General features: G+C 41.4%; 1 protein-coding gene across 3 annotated transcripts in view; it reads left to right on the top strand.

The window, feature by feature from the left end:
* Nucleotides 1-11,120: 11,120 nt before the first annotated feature.
* The window catches only part of MFSD14A (major facilitator superfamily domain containing 14A), a 53,746-nt gene continuing 38,149 nt past the window's right edge, over nt 11,121-26,717 (top strand). Inside the window, exon 1 of one of the 3 annotated variants that reach the window (XM_055584984.1) lies at nt 11,121-11,381. In XM_055584984.1, coding sequence (XP_055440959.1) covers nt 11,298-11,381 — 84 coding nt within the window. In that variant the 5' untranslated portion in view covers nt 11,121-11,297. The remainder of the gene's footprint in view (nt 11,382-26,717) is intronic. The other 2 variants (XM_055584983.1, XM_055584982.1) reach the window with 2 other exon arrangements.

The following is a 26,717-nucleotide window of genomic DNA, read 5'->3' as shown; positions in this document are numbered from 1 at the left end:
CCTGTGGATTACAGTGCACCAGGCTTCCCTGTCCTTCACCATCTCCTGGAGTTTGCTCAAATTCATGTGTCCATTGAGTCAGTGATGCTGATGCTATCTAACCATCTCATCCTCTGCCACTCTCTTCTTTTGCCTTCAATCTTCCCCAGTATTGGGTCACAAAGAGTCAGACATGACTGAGCGACTTCACTTTTCCCAGCATCAGGGTCTTTTCCAATGAGTTGGCTCTTCGCATCAGGTGGCCAAAGTATAGAAGTTTCAGCATCAGTCCTTCCAGTGAATATTCATGGTTGATTTCCTTTAGAATTGACTAGTTTGATCTCCTTTCTGTCCAAGGGACTCTCAAGAGTCTTCTCCAGCACCAGTTCAAAAGCATCAATTCTTTGGCACTCAGCCTTCTTTATGGTCCAACTCTCACATCCATACATGACTACTGGAAAAACCATAGCTTTGACTATACAGGCTTTTGTCAGAAAAGTGATGTCTCTGCTTTTTAATATGCTGTCTAGGTTTGTCATAGCTTTTCTTCAAAATAGCAATCAAATTTTAATTTCATGGCTGCATCACCAGCCACAGTGATTTTGGAGCCCAAGAAAATAAAATCTGTCACTGCTTCCACTTTTTCACATTTTATTTGCCATGAAGTGATGGGACCAGATGCCATGATCTTAGTTTTTTGAATGTTGAGTTTTAATACAGCTTTTTCACTCTCTTTAACTTTCATCAAGAGGCTCTTTAGTTTCTCTTTGCTTTCTGTCATTAAAGTGAAGTGAAGTCGCTCAGTCGTGTCTGACTCTTTGCGACCCCATGGACTGTAGCCTACCAGGCTCCTCCGTCCTTGGGATTCTCCAGGCAAGAGTACTAGAGTGGGTTGCCATTTCCTTCCCCAGGGGAATCTTCCCGACCCAGGGATTGAACTCGGGTCTCCCGCGTTCCAGGCAGACTCTTTAACCAGGGAAGCCCCTCTGTCATTAGAGTGGTATCAACTGCATATTTGAGGTTGTTGATATTTCTCTGGGCAATCTTGATTCCAGTTTGTGATTCATCCAGCACAGCATTTCGCACGATGTACTCTGCATATAAGTTAAATAAGTAGGGTGACAATATACAGCCTTGTCTTACTCCTTTCCCAATTTTGAACCAGTCTGTTGTTCCATATAAGGTTCTAACTGTTGCTTCTTAACTAGCATACAGGCTTCTCAGGAGGCAGATAAGGTGGTCTGGTATTCCCATCTCTTGAGGAATTTTCCACAATTTGTTGTGATCCACAGTCAAAGGGTTTCAGGCTGTCACTAGTCAGTGAAGCAGAAGTTTTTGTGGAATTTCCTTGCTTTCTCTGATCCAGTGGATGTTGGCAATTTGATATCTCGTTTCTCTGCCTTTTCTAAAGCTAACTTGTACATCTGAAAGTTCTTACTTCACATACTGCTGAATCCTAACTTGAAGGATTTTGAGTATAACCTTTGAGCATGTGAAATGAGTGCAAATGTATGGTAGTTGAGCATTCTTTGGCATTGTGTTTCTTTGGGATTGGCATGAAAACTGACCTTTTCCAGTCCTGTGGTCACTGCTATTTTCCAAATTTGCTGACATACTGAGTGCAGCACTTTCACAGCATCATGTTTTACGATTTTAAATAGCTCAACTGGAATTCCATCACCTCCACTAGGTTTTGAACCCCGGTATTCTGCATTGCAGGCAAATTCTTTACCATCTAAGCCACCAGTGAAGCCCTGGGTTATCTTTAGGCACTCACAAAGTAAGCATTGTTAAAGACCTTTTTTTTTTTTTCCTATTTAAATTTTCATTCTGCTGCTGCTGCTGCTGCTGCTGCTGCTGCTGCTGCTGCTGCTGCTAAGTCGCTTCAGTAGTGGCCGACTCTGTGCAACCCCATAGATGGAAGCCCATCAGGCTCCCCCGTCCCTGGGATTCTCCAGGCAAGAACACTGGAGTGGGTTGCCATTTCCTTCTCCAACACGTGAAAGTGAAGTCGCTCAGTTGTGTCTGACTCCTAGTGAGCCCACTCCTAGCGAGCCCGTGGACTGCAGCCTACCAGGCTCCTCCGTCCATGGGATTTGCCAGGCAAGAGTACTGGAGTGGGGTGCCATTGCCTTCTCTGAAATTTTCGTCCACTTCTCATTAAAAAATAATGTTTGAGTATATAAAAGTTGAAATAATGGTTATGCCCATTTGCCTTCCACCTGAACTCAACAATTATTAACATTTTGCATACTAGCATTATCAGGACACTTTACTCCTAAAATAAGGACATTTTTTCTAATTAAATTCAATCCCATTGTCACACTTAAGAAAATTTAAATTGTACCATCTATATTCATATTCAGATGTTTCCAATTGTCTCAGAAATGAACTTTTATAGGGTTTTTCTTGTTGTGATCTATTCAATTAAGGTTCATACTTTCTATTTGATTGTCTCTTTTAGCCTGGAAGAGACTTCCTCATACCCTGATGGCTTTTTTTCCCCTGTCGTGACTTTTTGAATAATCTATTACTTGACATTATCCTTGATCTGTCTATATACTTGATTTGTTTTCTTTATTTGCATTTCCTTTGAACTGGAAGTCTATAGGTTTGATTAAATTCAGGTTAAATGTTTTTTGAAAGCATTTCATGGATTATCTTATAGGTTTTATATTGTATCATATCAGAAGACACGCAATTCTGGATTGTCTCATTATTGATGATAATTGTTCAGTTAAGATTATGACTAACAGATCTTTCCATTGTAAAGATCATTTTTCTCCCTTTAGTAATAGTATTCTTTAGGGTAATATTTTGGCACCATGAGAATGTTCTTTTTTCTAACATCCTTTTATTTAATGTCTCTAGCATCAACTGATGATCTTAATTGAATCGTTTATCACATTGAGGTGCAAAATGATGGTTTAAAATTTTTAATTCTCTAATTTTCTTTTACATTTACTAGTTTGTTCTCTATTTTAAAAAGACTATTTTCCCTCCTTCCTTTTTCCCAAAGTCCTCTCTCTCTTTTTTTCAAGAATCAGTGTTTTTGTTCTTCAATGTATTATAGTCAGTTACATCATAGTTCTTTTTGATGTTCCTATTGTGAGCCAGTAGCCAGTGTAAGTCACTGTAAACTAGCTTCTGTATCTTTTAGACATGACCGCATTAGTCTTTGAATTTCCTTTCTTCAGGTATAACAACATGTCCCAGACGTGCCTCGTACTCCTCATGTTCCCAACCTGGGGAATATCTATTCCTTTTCAGGGGAAATGAAATTTTAACTCCCATTTGCTTCTGGGCCATATTTCAGTGGGCATAGCTAGGAGATAACATTTTTAAGAATTCATAAATTCAAATTGATGTTTACAATTAAAATTAAGCATTACAGGCTTTTTTTATTATTTTATATTTTCCTCTCTTTTCTCTTGCAGTGAAAATAATGGTTTTGAGTAAAAATGTATTTCTTTGTGCTGTATGCTGTGCTTAGTTACTCAGTTGTGTCTGACTCTTTGTGACCCCATGGACTGTAGACGTCTAGGTTCCTCTGTCCATGGGATTCTTCAGACAAGAATACTGGAATGGATAGCCATTCCCTTCACCAGGGGAATTTTCCCAACCCAGGAATTGAACCGGGGTCCCCTGCATTTCAGACAGATTCTTTACCGCTGAGCTACCAGGGAAGCCCATAATTGCTTATATGCTTTACTTATAGCTTATGTTTCAGCACTACAATAGCAGTATTACTAATGGTAAACATACAAAATAAAATTTAAGATCTCTGCAGTTCTCTGTCCTTAGAACAATAGCCCACTAAGAAAGTGTAGTCAGAGTACAGCGTTCAAAAGTTAATGGAAATTACTCTTTTCTCTACATAGTTATGTTATCAATGTGATATAACTAATTTCATTTGTTTTTGTTTGTATTCAATTTTGTATTTGTTTCAAATTTTTATGGTTTTTGAATGTGAAGCATTTACATGGCTCAAAGTTAAATTATGTAAAAAGTACACTCAGAGTAACCTAGCTGTCAGGCCTATGCTTCTACTCCATTCCTAACCACCTCTTATAGGTAATTATTTTCATTAGTTGCTAGTTTATCTTTCCTGTGTTTCTTTTTAAAAAAATAAATGAGTGTATATATTGCTGTATTTACTGTTTCTTTCACTATGTGGAGTGTTCCTTGCTTTTAAAATTTCTTTTTATCTTTAGAACATAAAATGTTTTTATGTTCTAATGGTTTACATTTATATTGATAACATTTTATGTAATGCTGTAAAAGACCCCTTTTTGCTTTTCCAAGCTTCTACTATTGTTTGTCATCCTATGTATTTATTTTTTTGGCCACACCACAGAACATGTGAGATCTTAGTTCCCCAACCAGGGATGGAACTCAAGCCCCCTGCAATGGAAGGTGGAGACTTAACCACCAGACCACCGGCAGACCCTTTGCTGTTTTAGATGATATGCTTTGACTCCCATGTAATTGCCTTTGTGACAACCAACAAACTTATTCTACTCCTTTCTCCCATCTTCCCATATTTATTTAGTTGCCTTATTTCTATTTGAAATTTTTAGAACATAAAACATTTACACACTATTTTCTCATCCTAGTTTGTGTATTTGTTATAAAATTCAATAGTATACCAATATACTTTATAAATATATTTAATGTAATTAAACATATTTAAGTACATTTAATACTCTTCAATACTTTAGCCAAGGCTCCCAAATCAACTCTTTGAAACTGAATGAAGCTTTGCTAGTTAAGTACTCAAGGAGGGCTTGTAAGTATAATATTCCTCAGGTTCTAGCATGTTTAAACTTTCTAGAGCCTAGACACTCTTAAGTATAGCTTGACATACTATAAGATCTTTGGCTCACACTATGTTTCCTTGAGTTTTTTTTAAATGTTGTTCCATTGTTGTGTTGCTTGGTGTTATTTTCAAGAAGTCTGGCACCATTTGATTTTTTTTCCCCCCTTTGGAAAAAAATGCTTTTGTTTGTTGTGGTGGTTTTCCTGGAGGCCCAAGTAATTTTTTCCATGTCATTTTCTGATCCTTTTTTCTCTTTTTCTTCATAGCTGATTGTATTCCTCTCCTCCATATTTCTTACTTTCATGTTTTTAGAAACCCTGTAATTTAGGTTTCACATTTTGCATGGTTTTATTTTTTCAGTATATTGCCTGAGTTTGCTCAAGTCTCATCTTCCTATTGAATTTTTAACTCAGTTCTTTCACATCTGCAATGTGAAAGATTATTTAATGATATTTAATTCATATTGGAGTGATATACATACTTTTCCTCTGTTTCATATTTTCTAGAGGGTAGTATTTTCTATTAACTGAAAAGTTGTCATTTTCTGTTTGTTTTTTGTTTTGTTTTTTTTTTTTTTAAAGAATAGGCTTTTATGGGGTGGGGCTTTGGTGGCTTTTTTTGTTCTTGATGAAACAGGATTTTCTTAAGTCAGCAAGAGCAGGTAGTTCTACAGAAGCGAGGTGACTGTTTCATAGTTAAGGAGGCCCTCTTCTGTTCACATGACAAAATGCAATTTCTTTAATACAGGGCACATTTAGAGAGTTGGAGAAGGAAATTGCAACCCACTCCAGTATTCTTTCCTAGAGAATCCCATGGACAGAGGAGCCTGGTACTCTACAGTCCATGGGGTTGCAAAGAGTCTGAGCAACTTCACTTTCACTTTACTTCACTTTTTTGACTTCACTTTCACTTTAGGGGGTTGGATTCTGTAACACAATCTTGTTTCTTTAGGAATATTTAGATGCAGCCACTTGCTGTTCTTTACCAGGGATTTCTCTCATGAAAGGTTCTAAGGAACTTTCCAAAAATAGGTTTTTGCCTGTTTTCAAGTCTGATTCTTGACTTTCCAATTAATTTTGGGAACTTTAATATCCTTTCAAATCATTCCTTTTTGCATATGTTAGCTAATGCTAGTTTCTGCTATCACCAGAGAACCCTAACTGACATGTCAACCTCTCAATGTAAAGTCTGAATCTTCATGACCCAAATCACATATAAAGCCACAAGAATTATATATTCACAGTAAGTCTGGTAGAACAAGACTCATCTCTCATGTTGACTATTGCAGCTCTTCTAGCACAATGCCCGGGACATTCTGACAGTGTGTGTTAAATTTTATTGCCTTTTTTTTTTAACAACAGCACTTACTACAATTTGAAATTATCTTCCTTTTGTGTTTGTTTTATAGCCTGTCCCCCAGTATAATTAAGCTCTATGCAGATAAATACCATGTCATTCATCGATGTATCTCCAGTGTCTAGTAAAAGAGTGACAGAGGTACTCAAATATTTTTTGAATGACTGAACCAGTTCTTAGGATGATAAAACTGGTACAGCTGGATGAAGGATGATTTTAATAAAGAGTAACCACAAAAAACATGGTCTTACCAGGCTTCTTCATTCATCCAAAACAAGCTCCTAGGTATTTAAATTATGAAATCTATCTCATCTTACTTTCTCTAAAGTTTCATGTCAATTTCCATAAGAGAACATTTTAAAACAAATGTTGAGTTTACTTATTGTAGTAACACATAACTTGAATAATCAAGCTAAAATGCCTTTCTTCTTCCTTCCATGGAAATTGATTTGCTTTCCATTTCTAGTCAGTTATTAAAATAGAAAGGAAAATTCAATCAAATTTAAGCTTACAGAAAAGTTGCAATAATAGTACCAACAACGCACATTCCCTTTACCCTGTGTATTAGTTATCTATAGCAGTGGACCAAATTACCCCAAGGTTTAGTGGCTTAAAACAAGTACTTTTTTATCTTACAGTTTCTGAGAGTCAGGAAACTGAGTGGCTAAGCTGGGTGGTCCTAGCTCAGGGTTTCCTGAAGTCAGTCAGGATGCTGGCAGGGGTTCTTATTGTTCTGTCACTCAGTCGTGTCTAACTCTTTGTGACCCCATGGACTGCAGCATGCCAGGCTTCCCTGTCCTTCACAGTCTCCTGGAGTTTGCTCAGACTCATGTCCATTGAGTCAGTGATGCCATGCAGCCATCTCATCTTCTGCCACCATGTTCTCCTATCCTCAACCGTTCCCAGTATCAGGGTCTTTTCCAGTGAGTCGGCTCTTCACATCAGGTGGCTAAGGTATTGCAGCTGCAGCTTCAGCTTCAGCATCAGTCCTTTTATTGGATATTTAGGGTTGATTTCCTTTAGGACTGACTGGCAGGGGCTGCTGTCAGTCAAAGCCTTGATCAGGAATGGAGGACTGGCTCCAAGATGACTCAGTCACGTATCTGTTGATAGGGGGCCTCAGTTCCTGGACACCAGGATGTCCCTACAGGCTGCTTAAGTGTCTTCATGACATGGCAGCTGGTTTCCACTAAACCTGTGTTCTGAGTGAATGAAAAAGAGAGAGCTAGCAGGAAGATCGGAGAAGGCAATGGCACCCCACTCCAGTACTCTTACCTGGAAAATCCCATGGATGGAGGAGTCTGGTAGGCTGCAGTCCATGGGGTTGCTAAGAGTTGTACACAGCTGAGCGACTTCACTTTCACTTTTCACTTTAATGCATTGGAGAAGGAAATGGCAACCCACTCCAGTGTTCTTGCATGGAGAATCCCAGGGACGGCAGAGCCTGGTGGGCTGCCGTCTATGGGGTCGCACAGAGTCGGACACGACTGAAGCGACTTAGCAGCAGCAGCAGCAGGAAGATGCAGAGCCTTTTATGACCTAAGTATTACTTTGCCGACAAAGCTTCATCTAGTCAAAGCTATGGTTTTTCCAGTAGTCAAATGTATGGATGTGAGAATTGGACCATAAAGTTGAGCACAGAATTGATGCTTTTGGAACTGTGGTGTTGGACAAGACACGAGATTCCCTTGGACTGTAAGGAGATCAAGCCAGTCAATGGTAAAATAAACTCCTACGCATCAGTCAGTTCAGTTCAGTTCAGTCCCTCAGTCGTGTCCAACTCTTTGCGACCCCATGAATCACAGCATGCCAGGCCTCCCTGTCCATCGCCAACTCCTGGAGTTCACCCAGACTCACGTCCATCGAGTCAGTGATGCCATCCAGCCATCTCATCCTCTGTCGTCCCCTTCTCCTCCTGCCCCCAATCCCTCCCAGCATCAGAGTCTTTTCCAATGAGTCAGCTCTTCGCATGAGGTGGCCAAAGTCCTGGAGTTTCAGCTTTAGCATCATTCCTTCCAAAGAAATCCCAGGGCTAATCTCCTTCAGAATGGACTGGTTGTTTCTCCTTGCAGTCCAAGGGACTCTTAAGAGTATTCTCCAACACCACAGTTCAAAAGCATCAATTCTTTGGTGCTCAGCCTTCTTCACAGTCCAACTCTCACATCCATACATGACCACTGGAAAAACCATAGCCTTGACTAGACGGACCTTTGTTGGCAAAGTAATGTCTCTGCTTTTGAATATGCTATCTAGGTTGGTCATAACTTCCCTTCCAAGGAGTAAGCGTCTTTTAATTTCATGGCTGCAGTCACCATCTGCAGTGATTTTGGAGCCCCAAAAAATCAAGTCTGACACTGTTTCCACTGTTTCCCCATCTATTTCCCATGAAGTGGTGGGACCAGATGCCATGATCTTCGTTTTCTGAATGTTGAGCTTTAAGCCAACTTTTTCACTCTCCACTTTCACTTTCATCAAGAGGCTTTTTAGTTCCTCTTCACTTTCTGCCATAAGGATGGTGTCATCTGCATATCTGAGGTTATTGATGTTTCTCCCATTGATCTTGATTCCAGCTTGTGCTTCTTCCAGCCCAGCGTTTCTCATTATGTACTCTGCATAGACGTTAAATAAGCAGGGTGACAATATACAGCCTTGACGTACTCCTTTTCCTATTTGGAACCAGTCTGTTTTTCCATGTCCAGTTCTAACTGTTGCTTCCTGACCTGCATATAGGTTTCTTAAGAGGCAGGTCAGGCGGTCTGGTATTCCCATCTCTTTCAGAATTTTCCACAGTTTATTGTGATCCACACAGTCAAAGGCTTTGGCATAGTCAATAAAGCAGAAATAGGTGTTTTTCTGGAACTCTCTTGCTTTTTCCATGAGCCAGTGGATGTTTACAATTTGATCTCTGGTTCCTCTGCCTTTTCTAAAACCAGCTTGAACATCTGGCAGTTCACAGTTCATGTATTGCTGAAGCCTGGCTTCGAGAATTTTGAGCATTACTTTACTAGCGTGTGAGATGAGTGCAATTGTGTGGTAGTTTGAACATTCTTTGGCATTGCCTTTCTTTGGGATTGGAATGAAAACTGACCTTTTCCAGTCCTGTGGCCACTGCTGAGTTTTCCAAATTTGCTGGTATAGACCTCCTTATATATACACACGTTAGGAACTATTTAATAGTTAGGAACTATTTAAGAGTAGGTAGCATGCATCCCACTCCAGTACTCTTACCTGGAAAATCCCATGGGCAGAGGAGCCTGGTAGGCTGCAGTCCATGTGTTCGATAAGAGTTGGACACGACTGAGCGACTTCACTTTCAGTTTTCACTTTCATGCCTTGGAGAAGGAAATGGCAACCCACTCCAGTGTTCTTGCCTGGAGAATCCCAGGGATGGGGGAGCCTGGTGGGCTGCCGTCTATGGGGTTGCACAGAGTCGGATACGACTGAAGTGACTTAGCAGCAGCAGCAGCATGCATCACCGGGCTTCCCAGGTGGCACTAGTGGTAAAGAACTCACCTGCCTGTGCAGAAGACATGAGACCCAGGATCGATCAATGGATCCGAAGATTCCCTGGAGGCATGACAGCCCACCTCTGTATTCTTGCCTGGAGAATCTCATGGACAGAGGAGCCTGTGGGACTACAGTCCATAGGGTCTCAAAGAGCCAGACGACTAAAGCGACTTAGCACGCACACACGCAGCATAGCATGCATCACCTTCCTTCACTCGTTAAGACTTCAGTGTATATTTAAGGAAAAGAATATTCTTTTATATAACAGTTGGAGAAGACTTGAGAGTCCCTTGGACTGTAAGGAGATCCAACCAGTCCATTCTAAAGGAGATCAGCCCTGGGATTTCTTTGGAAGGAATCATGCTAAAGCTGAAACTCCAGTACTTTGGCCACCTCATGCAAAGAGTTGACTCATTGGAAAAGACTCTGATGCTGGGAGGGATTGGGGGCAGGAGGAGAAGGGGACGACAGAGGATGAGATGGCTTGATGGCATCACTGACTCGATGGACGTAGTCTAAGTGAACTCCGGGAGTTGGTGATGGACAGGGAGGCCTGGCGTGCTGCGATTCATGGGGTCGCAAAGAGTCGGACACGACTGAGCGACTGATCTGATCTGATCTGACAGTCATCACAATCAAATTTAACATCGTGATACTTTAATCTGAAGTCCATAGTCCACTTGTGACAGCTATCCTTTTTCGCAATTTCTCAAATTGATTTTTAAACAATCGGGTAAAACAAGTAGTGGGCTACAAAGGGTGCGCTCAGTTCAGTTCAGTCGTTCAGTCGTGTCTGACTCTGCGACCCCACGGACTGCAGCACGCCAGGCTTCCCTGTTCATCACCAACTCCCGGAGTTTACTCAAACTCATGTCCATTGAGTCGGTGATGCCATCCTACCATCTCATACTCTGTCGTCCCCTTCTCCTCCCTAGGTTCTATCAGTTTTTACTGGCAGGGAATAAAGAAAAGGTCCCATCTGGGGCCAGGGTGCTGCTGGAAACAGGCTTGCTTCAGTAGAGCTCCCGATATCCCTCAGCCGCCGCCCGTGGCACCCAAATGAAAACTCATTTTATCTCCACTCTTTCAGTTACCCACAATTTATGGAAAACGATTTCAACGTCTCCTTCGGTTCCAGTGTTGGTCACAGCGGGAGTCAGCCCTGATAGCTGAGGACGCCTGGTTGAAATTCCAGTATAACTGTATATCCAGCAGTATTTCCTCGAGCATTTAACATTCAGAAACTTACAACTCTTCCTCGGTTAAGGGCTCTATCACGGCCCCCAGCGACCAGGGTTGCGGTGAGGCCTGAACGAGTGAAGGGCACAGGGCTCCCTACACAGGCAGCCCGCCCGCAGGTGGCCCCTTCCGCGCGCCGCCCGCTTCCCTCCCGGCCTCCCTCCCAGCACCGACCGCCAGGCGGCCGAGCAGGCGGGGCGCGTCACGTGGGCGGGGCGGGGCGCACTTGTCGGCCGATCGCACGATGTGACGCGCCGCCGGAGGCAGGCCGGGCCCTCAAGATGGCGGCGGGTGCCCCGAGCGGCTCGGCCCGGCAGTAGTAGCGGGACGGCACTCGCCGCTGGGGCCGGCCGCCCCGGGAGTGGCTGCAGCAGCACCAGGAATCGAGGATGGTAAAATGACCCAGGGGAAGAAGAAGAAAAGGGCCGCGAACCGCAGTATCATGCTGGCCAAAAAGATCATCATTAAGGACGGAGGCACGGTGAGCTGGGGTATCAAGCCGGGGAGTGTCGGGCCGAATCTCTTTCTGCTCCCGACGCGGCCGTCTGCAGTCGCCCCTGACTGCCCCACCGCTCCCGGGGGGCCGGTATCTCGGGCTCCCGGGTCTTTCCTCTCTCGCCCCGGCTTGCGGCCTCTGGGGCACATCCTCCCGGATGGAGAGGGCACCCTCCTCTCCCGCACCTGCCGCCCTGCCCTCCGGCCGCCGCTGGAGGCCCTGCGGCCTCGAGCCTACGCGCGCCGCCGCCGCGGGCAGGAATCGACGCCGGGCTCCGCCGCCCGCCGCGCCCCTCGCCTTCGCAGCCTCGTCAGCGCCGTCCAGGCCCCGCGAGGCGGTAGCCGCTCTCTGGAAGCGGCCGGCAGCGACCCCTGCCCTCCCGTATGCTGCTCCCGGGGTGGCATCTGGCGCTGCGACCCCACTGTGGCCCCGTAGTGTGCTCGCCCCCTTTCTCCACGCCGTTCGGGATCAGTGCTTCTGCTCTCGGCTGCGTCCGGTGCGGTAAACACTGTCCGAAGGTGGGCTCTGCTCCTCGCTGTCCGCTGTCGGGACTGTGCCGGAGGACACCCGGGGCCTAGACTTCAGTGTGTAGTTTTCAAAGAAGAGTTACCACCCTCTTGTTTTAAAATCACCTGGTGTATTTTAAAACAAGAATACTCGATAGAGTTGATCATGGCCTGAGCGTTAGAGGACCTTAAAAAGGAAGACAGATTGAGGACGAGAAATTTTTTTTTTTTTGCTTTTTAGAAATAGTGTCATCAAAATCAACTTTAGGCATTATGCTGCTGTTAACCGGCAGGGGAGATAGGCCTTTTAACTGAAAATAACTCACTTTTTTTTTTTTTTATGCTGAAAATTCCTCGTTGCTCCTCTCTGGTCTTTGCTGCATTCTTTAATATCAGGTTCTGAACTAGAATAGAAAAGTGAATTTCACTTTTCGAGAAATGTGCAGGAATGGTTCCTTTTATTCCATGTTTGTTTGGAGCCCTCCATTGCTAGCACAGTGCTAAATGTGTAATTAGGCCACCATTGAGGATTTGCTAAATTAATTTGAAATCAGTGACAACTTGGTTTGGACATTTCAGAATATGGCCGTCAGTATGCTAAAATTTAGAAAGCCTGGGACATATGTAGCAATTACATTATATACCTTTGAAGGTGAAAGTGAAATTGCTCAGTAGTGTCCAACTCTTTGTGACCCCTATGGGCTGTAGCCTACCAGGCTCCTCCGTCCATGGGATTTTCCAGGCAAGAGTACTAGAGTGGGTTGCCACTCCAGGGGATCTTCCCGACTCATGGGATCGAGCCCCGGTCTCCCGCATTGTAGGCAGACACTATACCGCTGAGCCACGAGGAAAGTCTGTATACCTTTAGTAACTGTCAAATCTATAGATGTCGTAGCTTTGACATTTGGTGAAAAAAAGAATCTTTGAAATTCAAGTCCTTAGATCTCATGTTTTAATTAAACATTAAAAACATTTGATCACATCAGTTACGAATTGTCAAACTTGGTTAGAACTTCATTGATGGGAGAGAAATGGCTTGAAAAAACACTGGTGCCTTTACCAGTCATAAGGACTTAATATTTTAATTTCTTCATACAATCAACAAAATAGAAGCAGCAAAGAATTGTATTTTGTAAAAGCAATTAATATTTAAGATTAATATTGTTTCTAAAAGAGAAAGAAGCTGTGTTCAGGAAGCATACCTCCTTTTTCCTTGTTCTATTTTGTTACCTCTCAAGTTTTTTTTAAACTCACTTTATAGCAATTAAATCTTGTGAGATTTGGAACAGGTTTTTGTTTTTTTTTAATCTTGGTATTTATTAAAGTTGTGAATTTATAGTTTCCTTTTGGACACAAAACACAATTTTTACCCCAGCAGTAGGTTTTTAAGAGGGCATAGAGAATAAATGAATGCTTCTTTTGAGGGATGTGCACACGGGGGTGTCATCATTTGTCATCTTTGTACCCTTATGCTGCACTTTCAATTCTCAGAGCACTGGACACCTCTTTAGAATAGGAACTTTGTTTATGCATCGTTCAATCCCACAGGGCCTACTGTGTGAATTTAAAGTGATAAAAACACATTTAGAGTGATTTTTAAAAATGAGTAGCACATTCTAAAGATCATTTTTTAGTGTAATTTTATTCATTCCTATATATAATCAGGGGATATTTCTGTTTCTTGACGTGCCAGGGTAATTTTTTTACACTGTGTTTTAACCTACTCTAGCCATAAGTGAAAATGCATATAATTATTATAGTCATAAAAATTGTTTTAAAATCACATTTGTTTTTCTTCTCTACTTAAAATTGATCAGATTACTGTTATGAACACCTTGGTGTCTGAGGCTGTTTGGTCATACATGACAGGCTCTGAACAGTGTTTCACATCCCTGGCCAATGGTACTGACCTGAACCCCTTCCATTTTCTTCCTAGTGTTCAACAATGTTAAGATTATTTTGCTTTGTCCCCTGCAAATGGCATCTTTTTAAGCTTGATCAGCCAGTTGTAATGTTCGTAAAGCAAAATTAGTAATGAGTTGTTAATGATTTATCAAAAACTTAGCACATATTTGTTGTAGTTTTTAACAGTTGAAGAAGTGAACCTTTCTAAACAAGCCAGGTTAATCATAAGTTACTAAATGTTTTTCTTTTCTTGAAATTGTATTTCAGTTGGCTCTGAAGCCTAGGTAAGACTGACTAATATGTTGTCTATTTGAGTAGTATGCAATTAAGGTACATTATATGAGTGTGTGATTCTATATCAGGAGTTCTTAACTTGGGTTTGTTCACCCTGAAGTTATTTGTAAAATTTTCTTTGTACATCTCTCTAGGGAAATTCCATAAAGGTTTCATACTTCCTGAAAGTTTAAGAACAATTGTTTTGTATGAAAACAACGTAAGTAACTAAAGAATAGTTTCACAGGTTAAATTAAATAAATATTTACTGGGCTTCTCTGGTGGCTCAATTGGTAAAGAATCCGCCAGCAATGTAGGAGACATGGGTTTGATCCTGGATTGGGAAGATCCCCTGGATGAGGGCTTGGCAACCCACTCCAGTATCTTTACCTGGAGAATCACCATGAACAGAGGAGCCTGGGGGGGTTACAGTCCATGGGGTCACAAAGAGTCAGCTACGACTGAGCGACTTTAACTGTCGGTTATCTAGTGTATACCATTTTACTGATGAAAGTAACTGTGACGTTATTGGTGAATTTGCTTTGGGAAGCATTTACACGTAGAATTGGGCTTCCCAGGTGGTTCACTGGGCAAGTAATCTGCCTACTATGCAGGAGATGGAGGAGACATGGGTTCGATTCCTGGGTTGGGAAGATCCCTTGGAGGAGGACATGGCAACCCACTCCACTATTCTTGCTGGACTATGCCATGGACAAGAGGAGCCTGGTGGGCTCCATGAGGTCGAAAGAGTCGGACACTCCTGAAGCCATTGAGCAGGCGCACATAGGATTACTGGGTTTAGTTATGTTTTAATGTATGTAACATTTTGCTACATCTCTTATTCATTGCAGACCACTGAGGAGAGTTAAATTAAAACTGCATTCTGACATTTTAGAATGCTTCCAGTTTTGTTGTTAAATCATTACTATGTTTTGTTGTTAGTCACTAAGTTGTGTCAGACTCTTTGCAACCCCATGGACTGTACACCACCCCACCCCACCCCCAGGCTCCTCTGTCTGTGGGATTCCCCAGGGATGGAACCGTGTCTCCTACATTGGCAGGTGGATTCTTTACCACAGAGTCTCCAATTTGTTTATAAGTATTCTTGGTAGAGCCTAAGAGTTATTTACGTGAGTTATTTGTATTAGCAAAGATAGAATTTTCCTTATGATTTTTGAAGTTTGCTTGATTTTTATTCTGATTTTTATTGTTTTGTGAATACAGAGACTACATCTCTGATAAAGTGAAAATATGTAGATTTTTTTCACAAATGAATTGGTAAAATGACTTTAAAGATCAGATAGAAAATAAAGCACATGTGAATTGATTTATTAGAAGTACCTGACAAAAGTAGAATTGACATTTCAAATATGCCCAGAGATGCAGAGTACCAGATTTTTATTCCTGATTTCTCTGATTTAATCACAATAAATAGGAGTCAAAAACCATTTCAGAAGTCTGGCCCTAAGCTCTGATCCTTTGCACTCTTCACCTGCTAGGGTGACTGAAGGAGTTGCAGAATAGCTCTCTGAACCCCCAGAGAGCAGCTACTGGTTCCTAGAGTGCAAGTAAGCCAGGAAGGGGGCCATGGTGCCTTTCAAAAAGCAGTTGTTCTTTGATATCACTAGCCTTTGCCTAGAATCTTCAGGTTGTACACATGTCCATGGCAAGCTTGTGGCAGGCAGAACCATGGATGATTTACCTGTCTACCTCTGTGAGTCAACACTTGCTTTAGGGTAGTAAATGAGTAAGCAGTTTTCTCCATTTATATTTCCAGTTTGTCTTACTATAGTTTGAAAACCTGCTTCCCATCATCATCTGTGGAAATTCACTTATAGTTGAAGTGTTGAAGTTTAGGAAAAAGAATAGTTTTTCTCCAAAATCATTCTGACAAGTATATATGATTTAAATTTTCAATTATTTAAAAGCTCAAGTTGTCTTTTAGCATTATTTTGAATTGGAAGTGTCAGTTAAAGTAACAGTTGACCATTTCAGCCAGGGTACATATATCAGGATCCCTAAAATGGGTTCATCTCTTTCAGTGCCAGATCACAGTAGCTTGTTCTTAATAATAGCTCTATTTTCTCAATAGTGTATAAATACAGTTATGAATTCTACCACAGGAAATACTTCTTAGGGAGTCTTTAGCAAGAGGTGGTCGATATTTCATCACTTAGCTATATAAATTGAGTAATCAGAGATCACACTAGGACCATTCTTGAGCTTCGGCTCTGTCCTAGACATTGGTGACAGTTTAAGTTTTGTGTTAATGGTTTTGTGTTTTGTTTTGTTTGTTTTTAATTTTTAATTTTATTTTACCTTTTTAGTGAACTTTGTAGTTATTTCAACTGTGTAACCCATTCCGTGTTCATGAGGATAAGCATTTAATGTAATGATGATTTATCTTGATTTAACAGCCAGCCACATATTTTCCTCTTTAGAGAGTGCTGCAATAGATTGTCATGTTACTTATCTTTTCAAAATTTATCTCAAAACAGTACAATCATGGGACTTCCTCTGGTGGTCCAGTTGTTAAGATTCCGTGCTTCCAATACAAAGGCTGTAGATTGGATCCCTGATTGGAGAACTAAGATCCATGTGGTGTGGCCAAAAAAATAAAAAGCATATGTGGCAATAACAATCTTAAGCTGTAGATCTTTTTTAATTTTTTTAAGAGTAAAACTTGATCTCACTATATTCTTGTCGAATATTTATAAGTGTATTTCATTCTATTTAGGAGCAGTCTAACCCATACCTCTTCACTTCTCTGATAATATACAAATATTGAATAGCTCTTTAAAATTGATCATAACATGTCAGTAAGTAATTTTAAAGTCTCACTGCAGATTAAGCCAAAGTGACTCAATTAGTATGCATGCTTGCCAAGTCAATTCAGTCATGTCCAACTCTTTGCAACCCTATAAACTGTAGCCTGCCAGGCTTCTCTGTCCATGGGATTCTCCAGGCAAGAAAACTGGAGTGGGTTGCCAGGCCTCCTCCACGGGATCTTCCCGACCCAGGGATCGATCAAACCCACGTCTTTTCTGTCTCCTGCATTGGCAGAAGGGTTCTTTACCATTAGCACCACCTGAGAAGGCCCTTAATTAGTATAATAGTGTCTTTACATGTTTACAATGATTTATACCTTGAGGAAATTAAGGATCAGTTTTCTTTTTGTAAAAATGTAGTGAAACTTACCTTGCCTGATTAAAGTCACAGAAAATAAGAAAACACACACAACATGATACCAGATGCTAGCAGTAAAGTCTTATTTCCTCTGGTTATTCCAAATGTGCCAGGATCCTATGAGAGCATAGGATTACAGTTACAGTATTCTCTTTAGGAATTGTTTTTTTTTAGTATTCTTCCATGAAAAGTTCCAGGTCTTAGATGTCTGTGATTAAGCACTTTTGTGTGTATGTGTACACACAAGATTTTTACATTAAATTATTTTAGTTATATTTTGTTTTATTGTCAAGTTAGTTATGTTTTGCTCAGAGAAAATTCAGCATTTCATTCTGAAGATTTGTTTTATCCTCATTATTGTTTGTTTTTGTTTGTTGTTGTGGCCACACTGCGAGGCATGCAGGATCTTAGTTCCCCAACGAGGGATCGAACCCATGCCCTCTGCAGTGGAAACACGATGTTGTAAATACTGGTCCCCCAGGGAATTCCCTGGAGAAGGCAATGGCACCCCACTCCAGTACTCTTGCCTGGAAAATCCCATGGACAGAGGAGCCTGGTAGGCTGCCGTCCATGGGGTCACTAAGAGTTGGACACGACTGAGCGACTTCACTTTCACTTTTCACTTTCATGCCTTGGAGAAGGAAATGGCAACCCACTCCAGTGTTCTTGCCTGGAGAATCCCAGGGACGGGAGAGCCTGGTGGGCTGCCGTCTATGGGGTCACACAGAGTCGGACACGACTGAAGTGACTTAGCACAGCATAGGATAGGGAATTCCCATCTTCCTCATTCTTGATTAGTAGCTTCTCAGTATTAAATTTTAAGTTCAAAATTATTCTTCTTCATACTTTATTTTGGTTTTTGTCATTTTTTTTCCAACTTTTGAGAATTTTCAAAACTACAGAAAAGTTGCAAAAATAACATAATGAATATTTATTTGGCTATCCTAGAGATTCATGATTCAACAGTTGTTCACATTTTGCCGCATTTGTTTTTCCTTTCTCTATGCGTGTTTTTTTCATTTTTTTTTTTTCTGAACCATTTGAATTAGTGGTAGACATCATGATACTTTATCCCTAAAAGTATCACCTGAGAATAAGGATATTTTTCCAGTAGTCATGAGTGGATGTGAGAGTTGGACTTAAAGAAATCTGAGTGCTGAAGAACTGATGCCTTTGAACTCTGGTGTTGGAGAAGACTCTTGAGAGTCCCATGGACTGCAAGGAGATCCAACCAGTCCATCCTAAAGGAAACCAATCCTGAATATTCACTGGAAGGACTGATGCTGAAGCTGAAACCCCAATACTTTGCCCACCTGATGTGAAGAACTGTCTCATTTGAAAAGACCCTGATGATGGGGAAGATTGAAGGTGGGAGGAGAAGGGACAACAGAGGATGAGATGGTTGGATGGCATCGCTGACTCAATGGACATGAGTTGAGTAAACTCCAGGAGTTGGTGATGGACAGGGAGGCCTGGCGTGCTGTAGTCCATGGGGTCACAAAGAATCGGACACAACTGAGTGACTGAACTGAACTGAGTTGAACCACATAACTACAATATAATCACCACGTTCAGAAATTTAACACTGATAAAATACTCTTGGGTAGTATATAGTCCATAGTCACATTTCCCCAATAATCCTAATAACTACTTTATAGTCTTTTTTTGGATGTGGAATTATTACGTTTAGTTGCCATGTATCTTCTGTCTAGATTAGCTTTTTGGTTTTTAAGCTTAAAAAATATCAATTGATTTTTTTTTTAAATAGGCCGTTTTGAAAAAAGAGCCTCAGTTTCGCTTATTCTTATGCTTTTCTCACATGGTAACATCCATTTAACAAGTAGGATTATAATGCCCAGTTACTAGTGGACTTACTTCTTTCTCCTGGCCAAAAACCCGTATAAGTCCCTGATTCATTGATAGGACTGTAACATAAGTTATTACAGTCAATATTCTCCATAACAACTGCTGGATTCATAAACTCGTATTTATTGGGCAATTATAGACTTGGTATTTGAGAATTAGATGAGGATTTAGGTAGGAAATTAATAGTTTACCCCGTAATTGGTAAGAGAGGTAAAGTGACTTACTTAAGTCATCTCATAGCTTAATGATTCTCTTGATAAGGGTTATCTAATCCATGACCATGAAATACCCTTTCCATCTTAGGCATTGGGCTATGCAGAGAGATACTAAAATGGTTAAGATTGGATCCCTACTCTTGGTGAGTAACAGTTTGTGATGATAATACATGCGTCGCGTAACCACTGAAACTAGTGTAGCTCCAGACTTGAGCTCTCATCTCTTACTTGCTATATTGGGCTCTAAAGTGGAGATAGTGATATGTAACTTAAAAGGTTAGGAGGGGTAAATAAGACTATGAATGTAAATCATTATAAGTCTTCAGTGATTTTTATTATTTTAATCTCATGTGTATGTACAGTAAACGCATGTGAGAGATGATACAGTATTGAACAGTGGGATATCAGAGGATGTGTGTGTGCATGCGCTCAGTCACTCAGTTGTGTTCGACTTTGTGACCCCATGGGTTGTAGCCCGCCAGGCTCCTTTGTTCATGGGATTCTCCAGGCAAGAAACTGGAGTGGGTTGCCATGCCCTCCTTCAGGGGATCTTCCTATTCCAGGGATCCAACCCATGTCTCTGGCATCTCCTGCATTGGCAAGCGGATTCTTTACCTCTACGCCACTTGGAAGCCCCATCAGAGGATAGAGGATGGGGAGAAGTTGTAAATTTCATTAATGGATATATTGCCCTTTTAACAGTGTTTAAATACAGTAACCATATACTGAATACCTGAAGTAATAGGTAGAGGAGACTTACAGAGTAATTCATTTCATTTCTACAGACACATACTAAGCACTTTCGTGCTGTGCATGTATTGCATACTCTAGATTGTAGAAGAATGAAGCATAGGGCCTGCCTCAGAGAGCATGAGCACGAGAAAGGTAAAGTTTAGGTTAAATAAAATGAAACAGATACTTTACAAAGCAAAATGCAACTGTGAAAGTTATCAAGTGTTAAAGGATAGAAGAATAAGTAGATTTTTAAAAGGCTTAGCCAAAAGCTTACGTGATGAAATATGAAAGTATGCATTGAGAAATGGGAATTAGATTGGAGAGTGGATTCAGGGTTAAAGGGGTTTGTCCCCTGACTTCTGAGTTGAAGTTAGAGGTGACTGCCATGGAACCATGTCTCATGCCTCCATAAGAAAAAAGTTACTCAGCTGAATGGACTTTTGATACAGTAATAATTATGTTTTTAGGTGGAATATCTTAGCATTTGGGGTTGGGTATGTGTTAGTTTATCCAGAATTTTTCACATTGTACCTCTTTAATTCTTTCAAGAATCCTCAAATATTATCTGTTGATATGATCTCATTATGCTGAACCTTGTACTCTTGATGCTATAAACATAAGTCGGATATTTTCCCTCTAATCTGGCTGTTAACCCTCTTGCCCTGGTCTTTCTCCTCAGGCCATGACCTTTGTATTCTTTCCAAATTGTCCTGGAATTTTGATTATGGATTGCTATTCCATTAAACCTACCAGCCTTATGTCAAAAGTGCTACCTCTAACTTTATGTACTTTCAGACTAGCAAAATATTTTAAAAATTTGTCTATTTTATTAATATCTTATATTACTTTTGAATTTATTTAAAACAGGATAGATAGATATGTATATAACAACAGCTCTCAAAATTACCAGTCCCTTGGGGCAAGGAACTGTCTCTCCCCCTGCCCTTCTTTAAAATATTGGATTAATCAAGAAGTTTCTCCAGTTTTTTCCATACCATCTTACACATACACCCACACACAATTTTTTCTCCCACCTCTGGGGACATATGAGAGAATAGCTTAGGAGGGCCAAGCATATACAACTACCTATCTTTTTCCATTCTAGTTTTACACAGTAGTTTTTCTCTTAGATAAATAAAACATTTTCCTCTTATTTAAAGTACAATCATGCCTATTAGAAAAGATTTAGAAAACTCAGAACAATAAATAATTTTATGTCACTTAAAATCACTACCTAATATAAACACTATTAACGTTGAGGTTTTTATTTTGTTTTTCATAGTTGAAATTATTATACATACACAATTTTGTATCCTGCTTTGATTTTTTAATTTAACATTGTCATAAACATGTTTACATGTTATTATAGATTATCCATAAACAGTTTTTGGCTACATATTATTCTATGATTTATATACCATGATTTGATTATAGGATGTATAATTAGGTTGAACATTTAGATTTATATATTTCCTCCTATAAGTGACACTGCTATGAACATCTTTTATGGTGAAACTTTTTCTGAGTGGTTATTTCCTTGATAGAATTTTATGAGCTGTTTTATAAGTTGTTTATATTCTTTATAGTGTCTTAAGTGCTTTTGTATTGGTTTTCATGAATGCTTTACCTAGTTAAGATATTAATCTTTTGCTGTTTCTCGCATCTTACTTTGTTTTCTTTAAATTCAGCTAATGCTGTCCACCGGAGAAGGCAATGGCACCCCACTCCAGTACTGTTGCCTGGAAAATCCCATGGATGGAGGAGCCTGGTAGGCTGTAGTCCATGGGTTCGCTAAGAGTCGGACACAACTGAGCGACTTCACTTTCACTTTCCACTTTCATGCCTTGGAGAAGGAAATGGCAACCCACTCCAGTGTTCTTGCCTGGAGAATCCCAGCGACAGAGAAGCCTGGTAGGCTGCAGTCCATGGGGTCGCACAGAGTTGGACACAACTGAAGCGACTTAGCAGCAGCAGCAGCAGCAGCAGCAATGCTGTCCACAGTTTATTGTGATCCACACAGTCAAAGGCTTTGGCATAGTCATTAAAGCAGAAATAGATGTTTTTCTGGAACTCTCTTCCTTTTTCCATGATCCAGCAGATGTTGTCAATTTGATCTCTGGTTCCTCTGCCTTTTCTAAAACCAGCTTGAACATGTGGAAGTTCACAGTTCACATATTGCTGAAGCCTGGCTTGGAGAATTTTGAGCATTACTTTACTAGCGTGAGATGAGTGCAATTGTGCAGTAGTTTGAGCATTCTTTGGCATTGCCTTTCTTTGGGATTGGAATGAAAACTGACCTTTTCCAGTCCTGTGGCCACTGCTGAGTTTTCCAAATTTGCTGGCATATTGAGTGCAGCACTTTCACAGCATCATCTTTCAGGATTTGAAAGAGCTCCACTGGAATTCCATCACCTCCACTAGCTTTGTTCGTAGTGATGCTTTCTAAGGCCCACTTGACTTCACATTCCAGGATGTCTGACTCTAGGTCAGTGATCACATCATCGTGATTATCTGGGTCATGAAGATCTTTTTGGTACAGTTCTTCTGTGTATTCTTGGCACCTCTTCTTAATATCTTCTGCTTCTGTTAGGTCTATACCATTTCTGTCCTTTATCGAGCCCATCTTTGCATGAAATGTTCCCTTGGTATCTCTAATTTTCTTGAAGAGATCTCTAGTCTTTCCCATTCTGTTGTTTTCCTCTATTTCTTTGCATTGATCGCTGAGGAAGGCTTTCTTAAAGTCTCTCCTTGCTATTCTTTGGAACTCTGCATTCAGATGCTTATATCTTTCCTTTTCTCCTTTGCTTTTCACTTCTCTTCTCTTCATAGCTTTTGTAAGGCCTCCCCAGACAGCCATTTTGCTTTTTTGCATTTCTTTTCCATGGGGATGGTCTTGATCCCTGTCTCCTGTACAATGTCATGAACCTCCGACCATAGTTCATCAGGCACTCTATCTATCAGATCTAGTCCCTTAAATCTATTTCTCACTTCCACTGTATAATCATAAGGGATTTGATTTAGGTCATACCTGAATGGTCTAGTGGTTTTCCCTACTTTCTTCAATTTAAGTCTGAATTTGGCAATAAGGAGTTCATGGTCTGAGCCACAGTCAGCTCCTGGTCTTGTTTTTGCTGACTGTATAGAGTGTCTCCATCTTTGGCTGCAAAGAACATAATCAATCTGATTTTGGTGTTGACCATCTGGTGATGTCCATGTGTAGAGTCTTCTCTTGTGTTGTTGGAAGAGGGTGTTTGCTATGACCAGTGCATTTTCTTGGCAAAACTCTTATTAGTCTTTGCCCTGCTTCATTCCGTATTCCAAGGCCAAATTTGCCTATTACTCCAGGTGTTTCTTGACTTCCTACTTTTGCATTCCAGTCTCCTATAATGAAAAGGACATCTTCTTTGGGTGTTAGTCTTGTAGGTCTTCATGCTATGCTATGCTAAATCACTTTAGTCGTGTCCAAAACTCTGTGCAGCCCCATAGACGGCAGCCCACCAGGCTCCCCCGTCCCTGGGATTCTCCAGGCAAGAACACTGGAGTGGGTGTAGGTCTTCATAGAACCATTCAACTTCAGCTTCTTCAGAGTTACTAGTTGGGGCTTAGACTTGGATTACTGTGATATTGAATGGTTTGCCTTGGAAATGAACAGAGATCATTCTGTCGTTTTTGAGATTGCATCCCAAGTACTGCATTACGGACTCTTGTTGACCATGATGGCTACTCCATTTCTTCTGAGGGATTCCTGCCCGCAGTAGTAGATATAATGGTCATCTGAGTTAAATTCACCCATTCCAGTCCATTTGAGTTCGCTGATTCCTAGAATGTCGACATTCACTCTTGCCATCTCTTGTTTGACCACTTCCAATTTGCCTTGATTCATGGACCTGACATTCCAGGTTCCTATGTAATATTGCTCTTTACAGCATCAGACCTTGCTTCTATCACCAGTCACATCCACAACTGGGTATTGTTTTTGCTTTGACTCCATCCCTTCATTCTTTCTGGAGTTATTTCTCCACTGATCTCCAGTAGCATATTGGGCACCTACTGACCTGGGGAGTTCCTCTTTCAGTATCCTATCATTTTGCCTTTTCATACTGTTCATGGGGTTCTCAAGGCAAGAATATTGAAATGGTTTGCCATTCCCTTCTCCAGTGGACCACATTCTGTCAGATCTCTCCACCATGACCCGCCCGTCTTGGGTTGCCCCACGGGCATGGCTTAGTTTCATTGAGTAAGACAAGGCTGTGGTCCTAGTGTGATTAGATTGACTAGTTTTATGTGAGTATGGTTTCAGTGTGTCTGCCCTCTGATGACCTCTTGCAACACCTACTGTCTTACTTGGGTTTCTCTTACCTTGGGCGTGGGGTATCTCTTCATGGCTGCTCCAGCAAAGTGCAGCCGCTGCTCCTTACCTTGGACGAGGGGTATCTCCTCACCACTGCCTCTCCTGACCTTCAACGTGGGATAGCTCCTCTAGGCCCTCGGGCGCCTGCCTAGCCACTGCTCCTTGGACATGGGGTTAGTCCTCCCAGCTGCCGCCCCTGGCCTCGGACACAGGGTAGCTCTTCTCGGTGGTCCTGTGCTGTTGCAGCCTGGCACTCTCGGCCGCTGCCCCTGACCTCGGACGTGGGGTAACTCCTCTTGGCCGCTGCCCTTCGGGCATGGGGTCCTCCCGGCTTCTGCCTCTGATCTCAGATGTGGGGTAGCTCCTCGCGGCCGCGCTTAATGCGCTGGTCGCAGCTGCCTACGCTTGTGTGGATCACAGTAAACTGGAAAATTCTGAAAGAGATGGGAATACCAGACCACCTGACCTGCCTCTTGAGAAATCTGTATGCAGGTCAGGAAGCAACAGTAAGAACTGGACATGGAACAACAGACTGGTTCCAAATTGGAAAAGGAGTACGTCAAGGCTGTATATTGTCACTCTGCTTATTTAACTTATATGCAGAGTACATCATGAGAAACGCTGGGCTGGAAGAAGCACAAGATGGAATCAAGATTGACAGGAGAAATATCAATAACCTCAGATATGCAGATGACACCACCTTTATGGCAGAAAGTGAGGAGGAACTAAAAAGCCTCTTGATGAAAGTGGAGAGTGAAAAAGTTGGCTTAAAGCTTCACATTCAGAAAACGAAGATCATGGCAACCGGTCCCATCACTTCATGGGAAATAGATGGAGAAACAGTGGAAACAGTGTCAGACTTTATTTTTGGGGGCTCCAAAATGACTGCAGATGGAGACTGCAGCCATGAAATTAAAAGACGCTTACTCCTTGGAAGGAAAGTTATGATCAACCTAGGTAGCATATTCAAAACCAGAGACATTACTTTGCCAACAAAGGTCCGTCTAGTCAAGGCTATAGTTTTTCCTGTGGTCATGTATGGATGTGAGAGTTGGACTGTGAAGAAGGCTGAGCGCCGAAGAACTGATGCTTTTGAACTGTGGTGTTGGAGAAGACTCTTGAGAGTCCCTTGGACTGCAAGGAGATCCAACCAGTCCAGTCTGAAGGAGATCAGCCCTGGTATTTCTTTGGAAGGAATGATGCTAAAGCTGAAACTCCAGGACTTTGGCCACCTCATGCGAAGAGTTGACTCATTGGAAAAGACTCTGATGCTGGGAGGGATTGGGGGCAGGGGGAGAAGGGGACGACAGAGGATGAGATGGCTGGATGGCATCACTGACTCAATGGACGTGAGTCTGAGTGAACTCTGGGAGTTGGTGATGGACAGGGAGGCCCAGTGTGCTGCGATTCATGGGGTTGCAAAGAGTCGGACACCACTGAGCGACTGAACTGAACTGAATACTGTCCATGTTTTTCTGAAATCAATATGCCGAAAACGAATTGATGTTTTATTCTTTCCCCTTTCCTCACTGTCCAGCTGACCAGGCAGAAACTGACATCTTTCATCTTCGATCTTCTCTACCCTCCTCTGCTACATCTAGTCATCCCCAAACTGAGTCCTTATAGTTTCTCAAATATTTTTTGTATCTATACAGCTCGCTCCATCCTCACTGCCTCTGTCTTATTTCTCTGATAGGTTTTCCCAGCACTGTCCTTGAGTGATTAAGTATGCTTCACTGAAGCAGCCACTTTTAACACACTTATTTTCTTCTAGGCTTTTGGCTCTATGTGTATATTTATACTCATTGTCATGTAATTATCATCTTACTTTTTATTAGCATTTCCCAATTTTCTAAGAAACTCAGGTGTTCTTGAGATACATCTTTTATATGACAGAAGGATTTCACGGTCAAATTTGGAAAACAGTGCATACTGTAGCTTTCTGGAGATTCATAATATGCATTAGTATGTTAAAGGTCCTCAGAAGTTCTATGTATTCTAATAGGTATTGAATATATGTGATGAACAAAACTAGTTTGGAGCTTACGAAATCCTACGGAGTTTTTTCCTAACCTTGTCTTACTATACTTGCTGTGTTTGGTACTGGGCATTATTCTTTCCTCTCTAAAACTGCTCCTTTGTCACCTGTGACACTGAATTCTCTTGATTCTCCTGATATTTCTCTGATGGCTCCTTTATTTTAATGAGTTCCTTTTCCTCTGCGCTATACAGTAGACCCATGAATGTGGGTTTGAACTGCGTGGGTTCATTTATATATGGACTT

This window comes from Bubalus kerabau, chromosome 6 (assembly GCF_029407905.1).
Source record: "Bubalus kerabau isolate K-KA32 ecotype Philippines breed swamp buffalo chromosome 6, PCC_UOA_SB_1v2, whole genome shotgun sequence".
NCBI classification, from domain to species: domain Eukaryota; kingdom Metazoa; phylum Chordata; class Mammalia; order Artiodactyla; family Bovidae; genus Bubalus; species Bubalus kerabau.
This window is presented reverse-complemented; position numbering and strand designations above follow the sequence as displayed.